We start from the raw sequence: 15222 nt of genomic DNA, 5'->3' as shown, positions 1-15222 counted from the left end.
GTCAGTTATATTTTGGAGCCAGTGCCTAAGCCAATACCGCTCACATGGTTGTATTAAATAAAATTGTGACCAAAATTTGCCCAAAATTTAAAGTAATGTAAGTGTCAGTGTGAAGTTATTTCAAGGGGGGGGGGGATCCTGGGGGCCTCAAAGTGCAACTTACCTTTCCACCAGAGGTACTGAGTCCCCCACCTCTCTCTTTTCTCACACTCCAGGCAGTTTACATAACTGGAAGTCAGATTCCAAAATGTCATGGTTCCCTCTGCATGGTGCTGTTAATTTATCCCTCGGGTTCCTTTGCCTCCTGTTTGCTTCCAGCTTGGGTAAGTAACATATGTGCATAGGCAAATCTTCGCAGGGCTGGCTCTGCCATTAGGCAGAAGGAGACAGCTGCTTTGGGCAGCACGTGCTGGGAGGTTGGGAGCAGCAACGAGATGCCGGTGCTTTGTGTGACCCACAGGCTGCCCGCCATCTCGTAAGCTAGCTATCTCGTAAGCTAGCGGTGAAGGAGACCCTATCCTACCATCAGGGTTGAAGTAAGATTCAACTGCTGGACCAGTATAGTTAGGGAAGGGGCTCTGTTTTGTGCTGCAAAACATCTCGGACCACCTCTGGGTCTTGCTATCAGCAAAGGAGCTGGCTTTTAGCAAGTAACAAAATACCCATTTCATATTAGCTTGCAGACTTTCAGAGTCAAACCAATTTATGAAATGAGAAGCTGGAACTCAAAGCTGCCATTCAGGCTGCAGACCTGTGTACACTTACCTGGGAGCAAGCCCCACTGGACAAAGGGGATTTTCTTCTGAATAGATACCGTATTTTTCGCTTTATAACATGCACCCGACCATAACACACACGTAGTTTTTAGAGGAGGAAAACAAGGAAAAAAATATTCTAAACGAAACAGTGGATGTATGATTTTTGTGGTTCATGCTGTGGCCACAGACATGTGATCTGACGGTGAGTTTGGGGTAGCCCAATGCAAAAATCCTGAGGATCCATGTGGATCCATGTTTGTAACCACGCTTTTGCACCACTGCGGCCCCAGGCAACAGTGGGTGCGTGATTTTTTTGGTGCAAACTGTAGCCATGGACATGCTATGTGATCTGATGGTGAATTTGGGGTGACCCAGTGCAAAAATCCTGAGGATCCATGTGGATCTGTGCTTTGTAACCACGTTTTAAGTAGGGAGGGAAGGAAAAGCACTCAAGGGACAAGGAGCATGCATGGGGTGGGTGGAGAAGGATGCTGCTAATAATGCAGAAGAGGGGTATAAGGGGATAAGGCTCCTCTCTTCTCCCGCTTTGCTCCTTTAAAGCAAGCAGGCTCTGCTTTTCTCCCTCCTCCCCGCTCATCCCCGGCTTAGCGAGCTGAAAAACTTTGCTGCTATGTAGCGAGCTGAGTGGGGAGGAGAGAGGGACAGAGATCCTGCTTGCTTTAAAGGAACCAACCGGACAGGAGCCGCTTACACTCGTGTAAGCAGCTTCTCTCCTCTCCCGCTTTGCTCCTTTAAAGAAGCAGGCTCTCTGTCCCTCTCTCCTCCCCACTCAGCGGCTCTTCTCCCGCTTTGCTGTTTCAAAGCGAGCCATGGAGGAGGGAAGCATTCACTCCGTAACACGCACAGACATTTCCCCTTACTTTCTAGGAGGAAAAAAATGCATGTTATGGAGCGAAAACTACAGTATGTGCAAAATTTCACTGCCAGGGTGAAACAACCCTGATTTTTTAGTTTAATGACCTTTGGCTGCTTGAAAAATTATTGAAGTTGTTTGTAGGGTGCATGAAAAGCATCTGCTGCGCTTTTTTTTTAAAAAACGTTCCATTTACTAAATATAAACCAGACTTTCTGAATCAGATCCCAATTCATCAAGGGCACCTGAAAGGTTTCCAACTCAAAGCTTTTCCATTCCCTGTATCCCACCATTACTGATGCAGAAGATCTCCAAGAAGCCTTTCATCATTTTCAAGCAAGACAAGTAAGTTTTGTTTTGATAGATTGTGGCATGAAGCATAGAAGCCTCTTAAATATCTTTTGCAGCTGAAAGCGTGAAAGGAGAAAGCAAGAAAGTGGCGGTGCTGGCAACTGCAGGTAAGTCTTTCTGTGGAAACTCAAGGGTTATAAATAAGGGAGTGTGTTGATATATAGTCTTGCACACTACCCAAAATCAGAACTGCAGGAAGGGTGACGGATGAGTGTTTCACATGAATAAATTGATATTTTCCCCCTTGCACCCCACTCACCAAAAAGGGGCCAGCTAATACAACATTTTGCCTGAGACAAATGGTGTGATTGCGCTAACCACTAGGGGTCTCTAAAACACCTTCTTCACATCATCATTGTGACTGTCTATCCAATTTGAACCAATATACGAAACCCACCAATACACTTCTTGAACCAATACACAAACCAATACAGTGGTACCTTGGTTCTCGAACTTAATCCATTCCAGAAGTCTGTTTGACTCCCGAAACCGTTCGAAAACCAAGGTGCAGCTTCCAATTGGCTGCAGGAGCTTCCAGCACTCAAGTGGAAGCTGTGTTGGATGTTTGGCTTCCGAAAAGTGTTCAAAAACCAGAACACTTACTTCCGGGTGTTCAGCATTCAGGAGCTGATTTGTTTGACAACTAAGCTGTTTGAGAACCAAGCTACCACTGTACACAGCTAGCCTTCACAATTCACAGATATCTGAATTTCACAATGCAGTTCCTCAACCAAACCAGAGCACTTCAGAACTTACTGCCTCAAAGTTTTCCAGAAATGTAAGAACAGCAGGATGTTGGCATGCAGAGGGTCACAGAAGGTTGTCTCCTTCCAGCTGTCCCACTGCAAAGACCCATTGGCCTCTGCTCTGATGTAAATCAGCGACCCAGGCTTCAAAACCAGGGCACACTATGTCAGCAGAGTGAACTGCGCACACAGAATAGGTGTGAGGCTTGTGGAAGCATGCTACAACTATGGATTTATTAATCATAAATCAGGACAAAGAAACATGTCGTCTCTCTCTTTGTCTTCTCCGAGAGACAGAGAAAAGCAAAAGCTATACACAAACGGAAGTTCCCAGCAGACTGTGCTGGATTGTAAACAGACATGTGACACACAACAGTTCCATGTCTGTAACTAAAGGTGGAGTGGAATTTTTCAACATGCATGAAGTTGACTGACCAGAAGTCACTTTATGCGGAAAACAGCCATATGAATTTGTTCCTTTGTTGTTTACCTGATCGTTGTTTTCTGTGTGCCATTGCCTGCTTCCAAACTGAGACAAAACCAGATAACTTTTCAGGTGTTACTGATTCTCACAGAGCACCTCTGTCAGTTTTGCAATGAGGAAGAAGTCTAGTGAGGTCAGACCCAGAGAAGTAGTGCAGGCAATGTACCAACCATATTGCGCATAACTGTCTTGGATGTGGCATGGGTTATGCAACCTCATTATAGCTGTTGCATATGCAATCACAAGCACAAAACTGTTGCTGAACTATGCACTTTGAAGTGTTTGGTTTGGGCATAATTGCAACATGGAATGTCGGCGCTAATAAGAAATGGTTTCTTCTTTTCCAGAGTTGCCTGCTAAATCGGTTGATCTGGCAGCGATTAACCTGACTGAATTGGTAAATGGGATGCTAAACACGGCTCTCAAAGGTATCTGTTCCTTCCCATTCTATTATTTGTTTGAATTCCTGCTCCATGATTGCAGTCATGGGATTTTTGTCTTTCACATGACGGTATATGTTTTGACTCCACAGAGTGGGAAGTGATGGAGACAGGATGTTTGTGTTACTGTGTTCCGTGAAGTGGCACTATTGTCCTTTGTTTTTTCTCTTTGCTGTCTGATGCTAGAGATAGAGGGAGCCATGTTGCAGTGCTCCGTGTGTGTTTATATGTAAATAAAGTAGATTAGCCAAAATGCTGAGTTGCTGAGGTCTGTTACGCATGATGTGCAAACTCTACGGATCCCTAAGTGTGCTGTTGTCGGTTGGCATTGTTCTCTGTGATGTTTGGGCAGAAGAAAGCTTTTGAAGCTCCCAAATGATCGACCAGGAGGGAGAGAACATGCCAGTCGGGCATGTGTCTCTGCCAGGGTCCTACTCGAGTGTAGGCTGAGCTCCTTGATTGACTACATTCAATGCATGCCCATTGGAGAATGGAGACAGGAGGTATGTGATGTTAGGGGCAGGGGCAGGGGAAAGCAAATGCTATATCTGTGAGCTTGGGCCCTTCCCGAATATTCATTTGCATGTGTATATAACTGATGGGTAAGTTTTGTCTATATCTCCACAGGCAGCAAAAAGTTCTTCTCATTGCTGAGCATCACATCTTACAGCTCGTATGCCTTCCATAAGGTTTCCATAGTCGTCTACAACAGTAAGCTAATTTTCCTTCAGGGAGGAAGGGTGGGTTATAAATCTAATAAATATATATTAATGGGTTTTTAAACGTTGTGGTTTGTCAATGACAATTATGCCATGCTTTTTTCTGCTATCTTTGATGAGATTTTCCTAAAAAGGAGGATGAAAGCCCTGTTCAGGGAAGTTTTTAATGTGTGACATTTTTGTGTATTTTTGGTCTCTGTGGAAGCTGCCCAGAGTGGCTGGGGAAACCCAGCCAGATGGGCGGGGTACAAATAATAAATTATTATTAATTATTATAATTTAGAAACAAGCAGAACATAAGCCATTAAATAAATATTTATAGAATTTATCTACCACTTCCTCCTCCAAGGAGCTCAGGGTAGTGACATGGTTTACCCCTTTATCCTCACAACAACCCTGTGAGGGAGGTCAGGTTGAGACACAGCAACTGGTCCAATAAATTGTTGGAAACATGCCCGGGAAGGCCTCCAGCTTCCTAAGTCTTCAGGGCGTCTCTCTGTGGTCCTCCCTGACTGTAAATCTCCCTCAGTTCAGAGAGACCAGTAATAAGTGACCCCTCTCTCCTGAGAGGAGCACACTCGTCTTCTGGCATATCATAGCAGAAGAAAGAGTCAATCAGTAGCTCTAAACTACTTTATTTTACAGTCTATATACAGAGAATCCATCAGCACGTCTGTGCTCTTTCAGCATCAGTACAGAAGTAAAACTAACTTCCAACAGTACTGAGACTTCCTGTCTCACGCTCTCTCAGACACTCACATATGATATACACAAAACATAGTGCTACTGCTGGAGCAGCACGGATGGATAAAAATCCTAACATAAATTACCTGATTTAACAATTCAACTCCTGAACATTGCCCATGTCTTAAATGCCTCTGCAGCGTATGTCTTGTTGCTTCGTCCCCCTCCTTTCTTTACAGTATCCAACCTGAAGAATATCGACCCCAGCAAATTCCCCATGAGGTACTGCTATTGCTTGAACAACAGGACAAATGACTTAACAGGTGAGTGGTGCGTGAAAGATATTTGCTATTGCCACCAGGGGGACATTGCCAAAGTATCTGAGGGATACACCCAACATGTCAGTCTTTACTCGCAGGTAAGCAATATGCCGTTGCACAGGAGTTGGGTGCCAATACTTAAAAATAAAAATGGGCAATTTAAACACCCTTTTTTGGGTGGGGGAAGTGATGATTGTAAACCAGGGATGGTGAACATGGCAGCCCTACAGATTATTGTAAACCAGGGTGGCCAGTTCTCGGGCATGATGGGATTTGTAGTCCAACAGGTGGACCATAGATCCCACCATCCCTGTCGAAATGTGTAGTTTGGCCTTTTCTGTTCCATCACTTCATTTTTGGTGGTAAAGAGATGGACTTGGGGAAGGTCCTGGACTAGACAAGTGCTTTATTTATTTGGCTGGGTTTTCTCTCTCCAGATTTTACCGCTTTGCTAGTTGATATCGTTGGCAACTCCACTGATTCCCTTAAAGAAATTTTCAAGTCTACCTCTATTGTGTCAGGTAAGAGTCATTGCTGGCAAATTTGATGCCAAGTGCATTAAGCTTGACAATCGAAGGGCAGGCACAGGGAATGTGGGTGCCGGGCCATGGACCCCATCTGCTGCCCTGACCAGAGGGGCTCCCCACCACACTCACCCGCCTCACCTGAACTAAGGTCACCAGATTTTTTTCAAAGAATCCAGGGACACTTTTTTTTTTGAAAAGAGAAAAAAAGATATTAAAAAATAATAATTAAGAAGTAGAATCTTCTCTTCTGTGGTCTCCTCTGTCGTGCGGCCTTCCTCTGGGCCCCAGCCTGCTTTCTTGGAGTGCTAGCCACCGTGAGGTAGGCTTGGGTCAGGCCTGGGCTTGGCCATGTGTCCTTGCCCTTCCGGTGCTCTCCTACCTCTCTTCCTTAGCGGTGGCAGCGGTGTGACAAGGTTGGGGCTACCCTCTTTTTTCTCCTTCCTCTTTCTCTCTCTCCCTTTTCCTTCTCCTTTCCTCCTTCTCCCTGCGTTGGTTCCGGGGTTTTCCTGGCCCCAGAATGCCGCTGGGCAGTCAGCCAAGTGGCCAGTGCTCTCGCTCCCAGCTCAATTTGGGTCGTGGGGGGGGGGTCAGCAGTTCCCCCAGTTGATGCACCAGGTGTACCCAGTTCCCCCTTGGCAGTGGTGGTGGCAGTGGCAGTCTCAGCAGCTCGGAGCCAGCCTGTTAGTGCAGTTGATCGCTGATCGCTGACATGGCACCCGCCATTTTGCCGCACCAGAAGTCCCCATATGATGTGTCTTGTGCTGTTGAACCAATCACACAACATTCATGTCAGGGAACTGACATCGGAGCCAGAGGTGGAGGCAAGGCTCCCAAGTGATGCTGGAGAAGGGCCCAGCAGGGAGAGAGGCAGCTCATCAGCGGGGGAAGGAAATCAGCGTAACACCAGGGATAAAGGGGGGCAGATGGGGGAATCGGCGAGAGGGCTCCAGGACTCTTCGCCGGACACCAGAGGGGAGAGCACGGGTCCTCCGCTGCCCACACCCTCCCTGCGCAGAAGACTTCCGCGCAGGGAGAGTAGGAGGAGACTTGGCGTCGAACAACTTTTATGTTGGAAAAGGTTTAAGAAATGCCCACTGACGGAAACTGCTAGCGACTGAGACAGCCACGGAGTGAAGGGCTGTCCAGACAGGAAAGGTTCAACCAGGCAACCTAGCCAGGAGTGGCGCCAACGTACGCACGAGCAACCCCTATTATTATTACAATTCATTCCCTACTAATAAATCTACAGCACTTAAAATATAAACCCGGGGGCATTAAATGAAATCCGGGGACGTTCCGGGGATGGATTTTGTCCAGGGACAGATTTGTAAATCCAGGGACTGTCCCCAGGAAACAGACATCTGGTAACCATAACCTGAGCAGCACTTTGAGCAGGAGCTGGGAAAGGATGGGCCCTTGCTTTCCTCAGCTATGCAGTGTCTCCCACTGGTGGGGGAGTCAGGCAGATGGCAAGACTCGTGCCAGTGCCCCAGCCCAAGGAGCCATGCACGTGTGTCCTGCTGATGCTCCGCAGCCCTGTCTGGCAGCAGCATTGGTGATGCATGGAGGCACAGGTTAGGAGGCGCAATACTTGCCTTACTGGGCGCAATACTTGCCATGCCCTGGGAATTGGCAACCCACGCTACACCACTGCTGCCCATGCCATCCACCGGGAGCACCCCTTTTTCAGGACTTACAGCAGCTTAAGACCCACAGTGCTTGGCTCAGTCAGCTGGATCCCAATTCAGCTGAGGGTCATAGAAATGTAGATTTGGAAGGGACTACGAGGGTCATCTAGTCTTACAATGTGGAGCCAGCGCTAATGTGGTCCGCTAATGTGGTCGGCGCCAGCGCTAATGGCGGTCCTCTTTCCAAGCTTCGGAAAAGGACTGCCCTGCGAGTTCGGGTCTGTCCCGCTATGGCAAGCGGGGGACCCCTAAAATCACAGGCGCGGAAGCCTGTGAACGAGGAGATTCGGTGGGCACCAGAAGCGCCCCCCCTTTACCGCAGAAAGAGCCTTTTTAAAGGCTCCGGAATGACATCGGGGGAGCGCGGTGCTGAGAATCGCTACCCAGCCCGCAGGGTGAAGCCACGTCGCTATTAGTGGAGAGCGCCGATTCCTTCCTGTAAATTTTGGACAGAAAAAACCCGTGAGTAAAACGGAATCTTTATTTGGAATTAAAACTCGGAAATTTGGCTGAAAACGGGGAGGCGAAAATAAAGGAAGTCTGCCTTCCCCCGACTGCATGAAAGTGAAAGCAACGGAACTTAAAAGCTGCATCCATTAAAGACTTTGCTTTTGTTCAATTAAACCTGACATTTGGACCTTAAATCTCCCCTCTAGCTAGCAGGGCAGAGGGGAGGCAAGAGAGACTTTAGCAATTGCATGATCTACTTAAAAAAAAAAATCCTCTGCTGCCTCTGCTGTCTTAAGAACCTGAAACGGTCTGCCTAATAAGACAATAGGACACTGAACTGAATCCTTCCTGTGAAAGTTACATTGTGACATAAAGTTTTTGCATTGCTTGGATACAGTATACCAGAGCAGGCTGAGACAATATCTATTGGGAAACTGTGGCAACTTGCAGTTACAAGCCTCCTGCTATACTTGTTTTAATTTCTCTCTTTCTCCTTTTCCTACGCATTTGGATATTCTCTTTGTCTTTGTATTTGGACATTTTGATTTGCTCCCCCTAGAGGGTAAAGTAAAGGCCGGCACAGCTTAAGACAGTGGAACTTTCCATCGGGAAACAGCTCCCGTGAGAAACGACCTTGACATGAGTGGTTCACAAGAAGAGATAGTCACAAGAGCCAAGACCAAACAACAACAACAGCACCAGCAGCAGCAACAGCAACTAAAGAAAAGAGGCTCGATTACAGGCGTAACTTCTGCAGGACCTACAGGAACAACAGGAACAACAGGACAAGAAAAAGTGACAGCTGTCTCCATGGATGCTGTGACACAAGCCTTACTTAAGATAAACCAATCCCTGGAGTCTTTGACAAAACAGACTTCAGAAAATACTCAAAAATTAACAGAAATATCAGCAAGATTAGATCAGAACACAGAATCTATAAATAAACTGGTTGAGGAAAATTCTACTACACGTAAAATCGCTGAAGAAGCTAGAGCTATTGCTGGAGAGACCCAAGAGAATTTAGAACCAATTGCCAAAAAGGTCTATGAGCACGATGCAACTCTGGCTCTATGGGAATTACAGAGAAAAGAGAGAAATCTGAAATTGAGATTGATTCCAGAGAACGAAACTGACAATCTCGAGGAGTTTTTAACACAAGAGTTTGCTGACTGCTGGGAAGAACTGGAGGAAGACGAATTTAAAATTACCACAGCGTTTAGACTGGGTAAAAAGCAGGACAGAAAGACCCCGAGAGATTGTCTGATTACACTTAGATCTAAGGAAGAAAGAGATAAAATACTAAGACTACACTTTGAAAAGGCCTTGCAAATTGGAAATTCAACTGTACAGATCTTTAAAGACATCCCAAAATATATCCTGGACTTGAGAAACTTCTATAAGGACTTGGCTCTTCTGTTAAAGAAAAACTCCATCCGCTTCAGGTGGGAATTCCCACAGGGACTGTCCTTTGATTACAAGGGAAAGAAGGTGAAAATAAAAACTATTCAAGATAAAGAGAAATTTTTGAAAAGAAACCAAGAGGATCTTCAGAAGGGAACTGTGGACCCAATTGCAGAACAGAGGAGAGCAATAGACATTCTGAATCTATCGTTTGGACATATCCCACCACCATCAGACGAAGAGCAACAACTTGGAGCTGTTGGAGGAGTGTCAGAAAAATAACAAGATGGCTCTGCAATTCCTTAGTTGGAATTGCAATGGGCTCAATGGGCCTTTGAAGAGACGACAAGTTTTTCACATCTTGAACAGAGAACAATTGGATCTGATATGTCTACAAGAAACACATATAACCAGAGCTCACAGGAGATTACTTATAAACAAAAGACTAGGACAAGAATTTATCTCATCAGACAAAGTTAAAAAAAGAGGAGTTGTGATATATGTAAAAGAAAAATGGGCCCCAAAAATGATGTTTAAAGATGAACAAGGGAGATATTTGGCAGTGGAGATACAAGTACAAGGAGAAAAATTTTTGATTGTTGGAATCTACGCACCAAATGAAGGCAAATCTGACTTCTTCAAGAGACTTCATGAAACTCTGACGGACTATTTGGATTACAATATGATAATTATGGGAGACATGAATGGTGTGGTCTCCACTAACATGGACAAGGCACAAAGACCAACAGTTATCAAGGAAGGGAGACTTCCTAAGACCTTTTTTGAAATGACGGAAGACATGGATTTGATAGATATATGGAGAACAAGGAACCCTCTGGAGAGAGAGGGAACCTTTTTCTCCCAAGCAATGATGACCTGGACCAGAATCGATCAAATTTGGATTACTAGTGGCATGGCTCCAAAGATTAAAAAGGTAGAAATCTGCCCAAAAACTTGCTCCGACCATAACGCTGTGAAGATGGAAATGAAACTGTCAGGGGTTTAGGTGCAGAGGCACGGGCAAGGGAGGAAACAGAGAGCGAAGGGGAGGAGACAGAGGAAAGGATGAGTGATGATGACGACCCGAGATCTCCCAGTCTTTCCAGTGAATCAGAGGATTCACAGAAAGGAGCACCAGTGGCCAGGGCAAGGGGGGAATCTAGAGAGGCACCCCAGGAAGATAGAGCCAGAGGAGACTCAGGGGGGAGCAGCTGGAAATCGGGACCAGCGTCACCGCCAGGAAGTAGGGAAGAGGAAAGGAGCCAGGAGGGAAGCGCTGGCAGCTCACCACAGGAGGGAGGGCAGGAGTCAGGAGTGGCCACACCTCCATCGGGGAGCGAAGAAACGGTTAAGAGGAAAGTGGAAGGTTGGGCGCGCGCGCCAAGTTCAAATGCAGAGGAAGGCGGCGCAGTGAGCAGCCCCGAAAGGGAACCAGGTCCTAAAGCCCGGCGCAAGGAGGCAGAAGGGTCCGGGTCAGCATCAGAAGAATCCCGGAAGGAAGAAGCCCCGGGGGGTAGAGGGACCCAGAGGAGGACAGTCAGGAGGAAAAGGTGGAGCAAGGCTAGGATATTAAGTTGGTGCGCACGGGGCGGAGACTCAGACGGAGCCTCGCCGATCTAGCTAGTAGACGTAGAGTTGCAGACAGCAGCGTGAGAATGGAGACTGTAATTCAATAAAGACTTTTACTTAATGACCGCTGGCTAGCGTGATCCTCTGTGAGCTAGGATCTTGAAGCAGCTCTGACAGTAGGCTCCGTCTCTACATTGTGGGCATCTGCAGCCTCGAGGAGGGGAGAGAAACAGGCGCCCACTAGCGAGCTCACGAACGGCAGGAGACATGACGGCTGAGCAGCAGATAGAGGACCTCAGAAAAGCAGTGGCACAACTGAACGCCGAGGTTCTCGCATCCAGGAAGAGAGAGGATGAGGCAGCTGCCGCCTGCAGGGATCTCCAGGTCAGGTTAGACGTACTGGCAAAGCAAACACCCCGGCAGGAGGGAATTGGGTTGGCGAGACGGACAGGCGGACTGCTCTCTCACTTCGATGGGAACCTGCAACAGTATCCCAACTTTAGAGCCGACGTACTGTGCGCACTGCAACTGTTGCATAAAGACTTTAGAGATGAACAGGAGAGAGTGGGGTTCATCATGTCCCATCTGCATGGGGAGGCGAAAGCATGGTTGCGCAATTTATGGAGAGATAACGATCCGGCGCTCCAGAATGCGGATGCCTTTATTAAAGCGATGGATGGGTGTTTCTTATCAAGTATTGACATTGATCTTGCACGGAAGGAGGTGCATGGGCTGAGACAAGGGAGGGCCAGCGTCAGACAGTATCATGCCCGCTTTTTCGCCTTGGTCAGCGCCCTGGAATGGGACAGAGATTCGGCTCCTGTAAGAGACCTCTTTTGGGAGGGACTGCACAACTCGATTAAAGATGAGATAGCGAGGGGGGAGAGACCCCGAACCACCCAGGAGGTCGTTCAGAGGGCACTGGCTGTGGGGGTGAGGCTGGAAGGACGTCCGTGGAGCAAGGACGAAGGACGTGGAGGGCGCGAACCAGCCGGGGGCCCCTCCTTCTTTCCCAGAGAAGCAGCACGGGCGCAATCCACGCCTCCGCCAGGAGGAGGAGCCGAACCTATGGAGGTTGGAGGTGCAAGGGCTCAGTCAGCAACCAGAGCCCTAGCACCGGCAGCAGTGAAAGCGAAGCCCCCTAGAGGGACCAGGAAGTGTTACGTCTGTGAGCAGCCAGGGCATATGGCGAAAGAGTGTCCCCAGAGGCCCCACAAGCTTACTGCAGCCTCAGCAATGGTGACTGCAGCAACGCAGCAGGGAGGACCACAGCAGGGAAACGACAATGTCTGGCTGGAGGAAGAGGCACTGGGGCCCAGCCAGACGTGTTAGTGACGCAGTCCCCAGAAATTTTACAGCCAGTGAACCCCCTCCCGCCCAAACCAGTAGTGAGGCTCACAGCATCTCTCCAGCTACCCACTGGAATCACCATGGACGTGCCAATCACCATCGACTCCGGCAGCAACGCGGACTTTATAGGGCAGGAATTTGTCGACAGGCACGCTGTGCAGTTGCTGCCGGCCACACTGCCCCTGCAGGTTGTCACGGTGGATGGCAGGGAGCTGCTAGGGGGGCAAGTGGTGAAGCAGACGCCACCAATGGTGATGCGACTTGGGAATCACAGGGAAGTCATCAGCTTCAACGTCACTCAACTGTCTGACACGCCCATTGTATTGGGTATGAGTTGGCTGGACAAGCACAGCCCAACGATGGCTTGGTTCCAGAGGCAGCTGGTCTTCGGCTCTTCCTTTTGTGCTGAACACTGCATCGTACCCAGGCAGGAAGGAGAGGAAGAGGAGTCACAGCTGCTGCTAGGCACGCTGCAAGCGATTCCCCACACGTACGCAGAATTTCTGGAAGTTTTCTGCGAGAAGGAGGCAGACAGGCTACCCCCTCACAGACCATATGACTGCAAAATTGACCTGCTGCCGGGGGCGGCGCTGCCTAAAGGGAAGCTGTATTCCATGTCTGAGGACGAACTGCAGGAACTCAAAGACTTCATCGATCATAATTTGGAGCGCGGTTTCATCCGGGAGTCTAAGGCAGTGGGGGGCAGTCCTGTATTCTTTGTTAAGAAGCGAGACACGCCCCAAAAAAGACTCGTAGTGGATTACAGGATTTTGAACAGTGTGACCAAGCCGTCGGACTTCCCCATGCCCCGCATCGACGACCTCCTGGCGAAGGTACGGAAGGGAAAGGTGTTCACCAAGTTGGACCTGCGGGGGGCGTACAACCTCATTCGCATGCGGGAAGGTGATGAGTGGAAGACAGCCATGTTCACGCCACTGGGTACCTACGAATACAGAGTTATGCCTTTTGGACTGCAAAATGGCGCTCACGTTTTTCAAGCATTTATGCATCACGTGTTGGCGGGACTTCTCTACAAGACGTGCGTCTGTTTCTTGGATGACATCCTGATCTTTTCGGAGTCGCAGCAAGAACATGACAAGCACGTCAAGGAAGTGCTGGGCAGGCTAAAGCTACACAGGCTCTACGCCAAGCTGGAGAAGTGCCAATTTGACGTGCCGGAGGTGGATTTTCTGGGCTACAAGCTGTCTGCCAAGGGGCTCGCCATGGACAGCGCCAAGGTTCGAGCGGTGTTGGATTGGAAGAGCCCACGCAACCGGAAGGAGGTCCAACGGTTTGTCGGCTTTGCGAACTTCTATCGCAAGTTTATCAAGGGCTTCGCGATGCAGACGGCGGCCATCACTGACACCCTTAGCTCCAAGAAGAAGAAGTTCATCTGGACAGAGCAGGCGGAGCAGTCCTTTCAGGCCCTCAAGCGTCTCTTCGCGTCGGAAGAGCAGCTGCTTCATGTCAACCCCAGCATGCCGATGAGGGTGGAGACAGACGCTTCGGACAGAGCAGTGGGGGCGGTCCTGCTGCAGAAGGACCAGCAGGGCGTGTGGCGGCCGGGAGCGTTTTACTCCAGGAAGCTCAGCAAGTCCGAGCAGAACTACACCATATGGGACAGGGAGTTGCTGGCCATTCATGCAGCGTTCAAGGCGTGGAGGCACTTTCTGATCGGCGCCAAGCACACAGCGCAGGTTTGCACGGACCACAAGAATCTGGAACACTGGCGCACGGCACAGTTCCTGAACCAGAGGCAGATACGTTGGGCTGAGTTCTTTGCGGACTTCGACTTCCGAATAGAGTATGTCCCGGGGGACACCAACATCATGGCAGACGCTCTCTCCCGCAAGCCACAGTATCTGGAGGACGCAACACCAGCGGCCGCCATGCACATCTTTGCACCGACAGTGTGGGCGTGCGCCGCGGCGACCGTGGACCTAGAGGCGGTGCGGCGAGCGTTGCAGGGGGACTCCTTCGCACGAACGAAGATGGCAGAGGTGCGAGGGGGCAAGGCAGCGGCCGACGGTTTCCAGCTACGAGATGGCTTGCTCATCCGTAAAGGGGCCATCTACGTGCCGGGTGACGAACTTCGAGCCAAGGTGCTACAGCAGCTGCACGACGCACCCACGGCCGGGCACTTTGGCAAGGAGAAGACGGTGGAATTAGTAGCCAGGGATTTCTGGTGGCCTGGAATGAGAGGGGAGGTCGCAGACTACGTAGCGAGGTGTGACACCTGCCAGAGGGCAAAGCCGGTGCACAAACCGCCGGCTGGACTGTTGGAGCCGCTGCAAACTCCGGTCGAACCTTGGGAAAGGGTGGCTCTGGACTTTGTCACGGATCTGCCCAGCTCAAGGGGCAAGACGGCAGTGTTGGTGGTGGTGGACCTGTTCTCCAAGATGGCGCATTTCATTCCGTGTGCTAAGGTGGCCACGGCAGAGCAAACCGCCAAACTGTTCATAGACCACGTGTTCAAGGTTCACGGTCTGCCACGGTCTATTCTGTCCGACCGCGGGCGGCAGTTCATCTCGAACTTCTGGCAGAAACTGATGGGCTTCCTAAACGTCAAGATCAATCTGGCGTCGGCGAGACACCCGCAGACCAACGGGCAAGCGGAGCGAGCCAATGCCATCATGCAGCAGTACCTGAGATGTTATGCGAACCAACAGCCTGCGACGTGGGTGGATTACCTGCCGCTTGCAGAGTTTGCCTACAACAACACGAAGCACGTATCCACGGGCGTCACGCCGTTCTTCGCCAACAACGGGCGGCACCCTAGAACCTTCCCGGGACTGGAATGCAGGGGAGAAGGGGAGCCGCAGTCAGCAGATGCGTTCGCGTCGGAGCTGCAGGAAGTCCAC

At 49.4% G+C, this 15222-nt stretch overlaps 1 protein-coding gene across 1 annotated transcript in view; it reads left to right on the top strand.

The window, feature by feature from the left end:
- Nucleotides 1-15222, top strand: part of HHLA1 (HHLA1 neighbor of OC90) — a 56281-nt gene that overhangs the window by 5343 nt on the left and 35716 nt on the right. Inside the window, exons 2-7 of the mRNA XM_081204719.1 lie at nucleotides 216-323; nucleotides 2040-2090; nucleotides 3561-3641; nucleotides 4281-4364; nucleotides 5296-5379; nucleotides 5814-5897. Of these exons, the coding sequence (XP_081060845.1) occupies nucleotides 248-323; nucleotides 2040-2090; nucleotides 3561-3641; nucleotides 4281-4364; nucleotides 5296-5379; nucleotides 5814-5897 (460 nt within the window). The 5' untranslated portion in view covers nucleotides 216-247. The remainder of the gene's footprint in view (nucleotides 1-215; nucleotides 324-2039; nucleotides 2091-3560; nucleotides 3642-4280; nucleotides 4365-5295; nucleotides 5380-5813; nucleotides 5898-15222) is intronic.

This window comes from Podarcis bocagei (genome assembly GCF_964188305.1).
Source record: "Podarcis bocagei genome assembly, chromosome: 8".
In the NCBI taxonomy this organism is placed as follows: Eukaryota; Metazoa; Chordata; class Lepidosauria; order Squamata; family Lacertidae; genus Podarcis; species Podarcis bocagei.
This window is presented reverse-complemented; position numbering and strand designations above follow the sequence as displayed.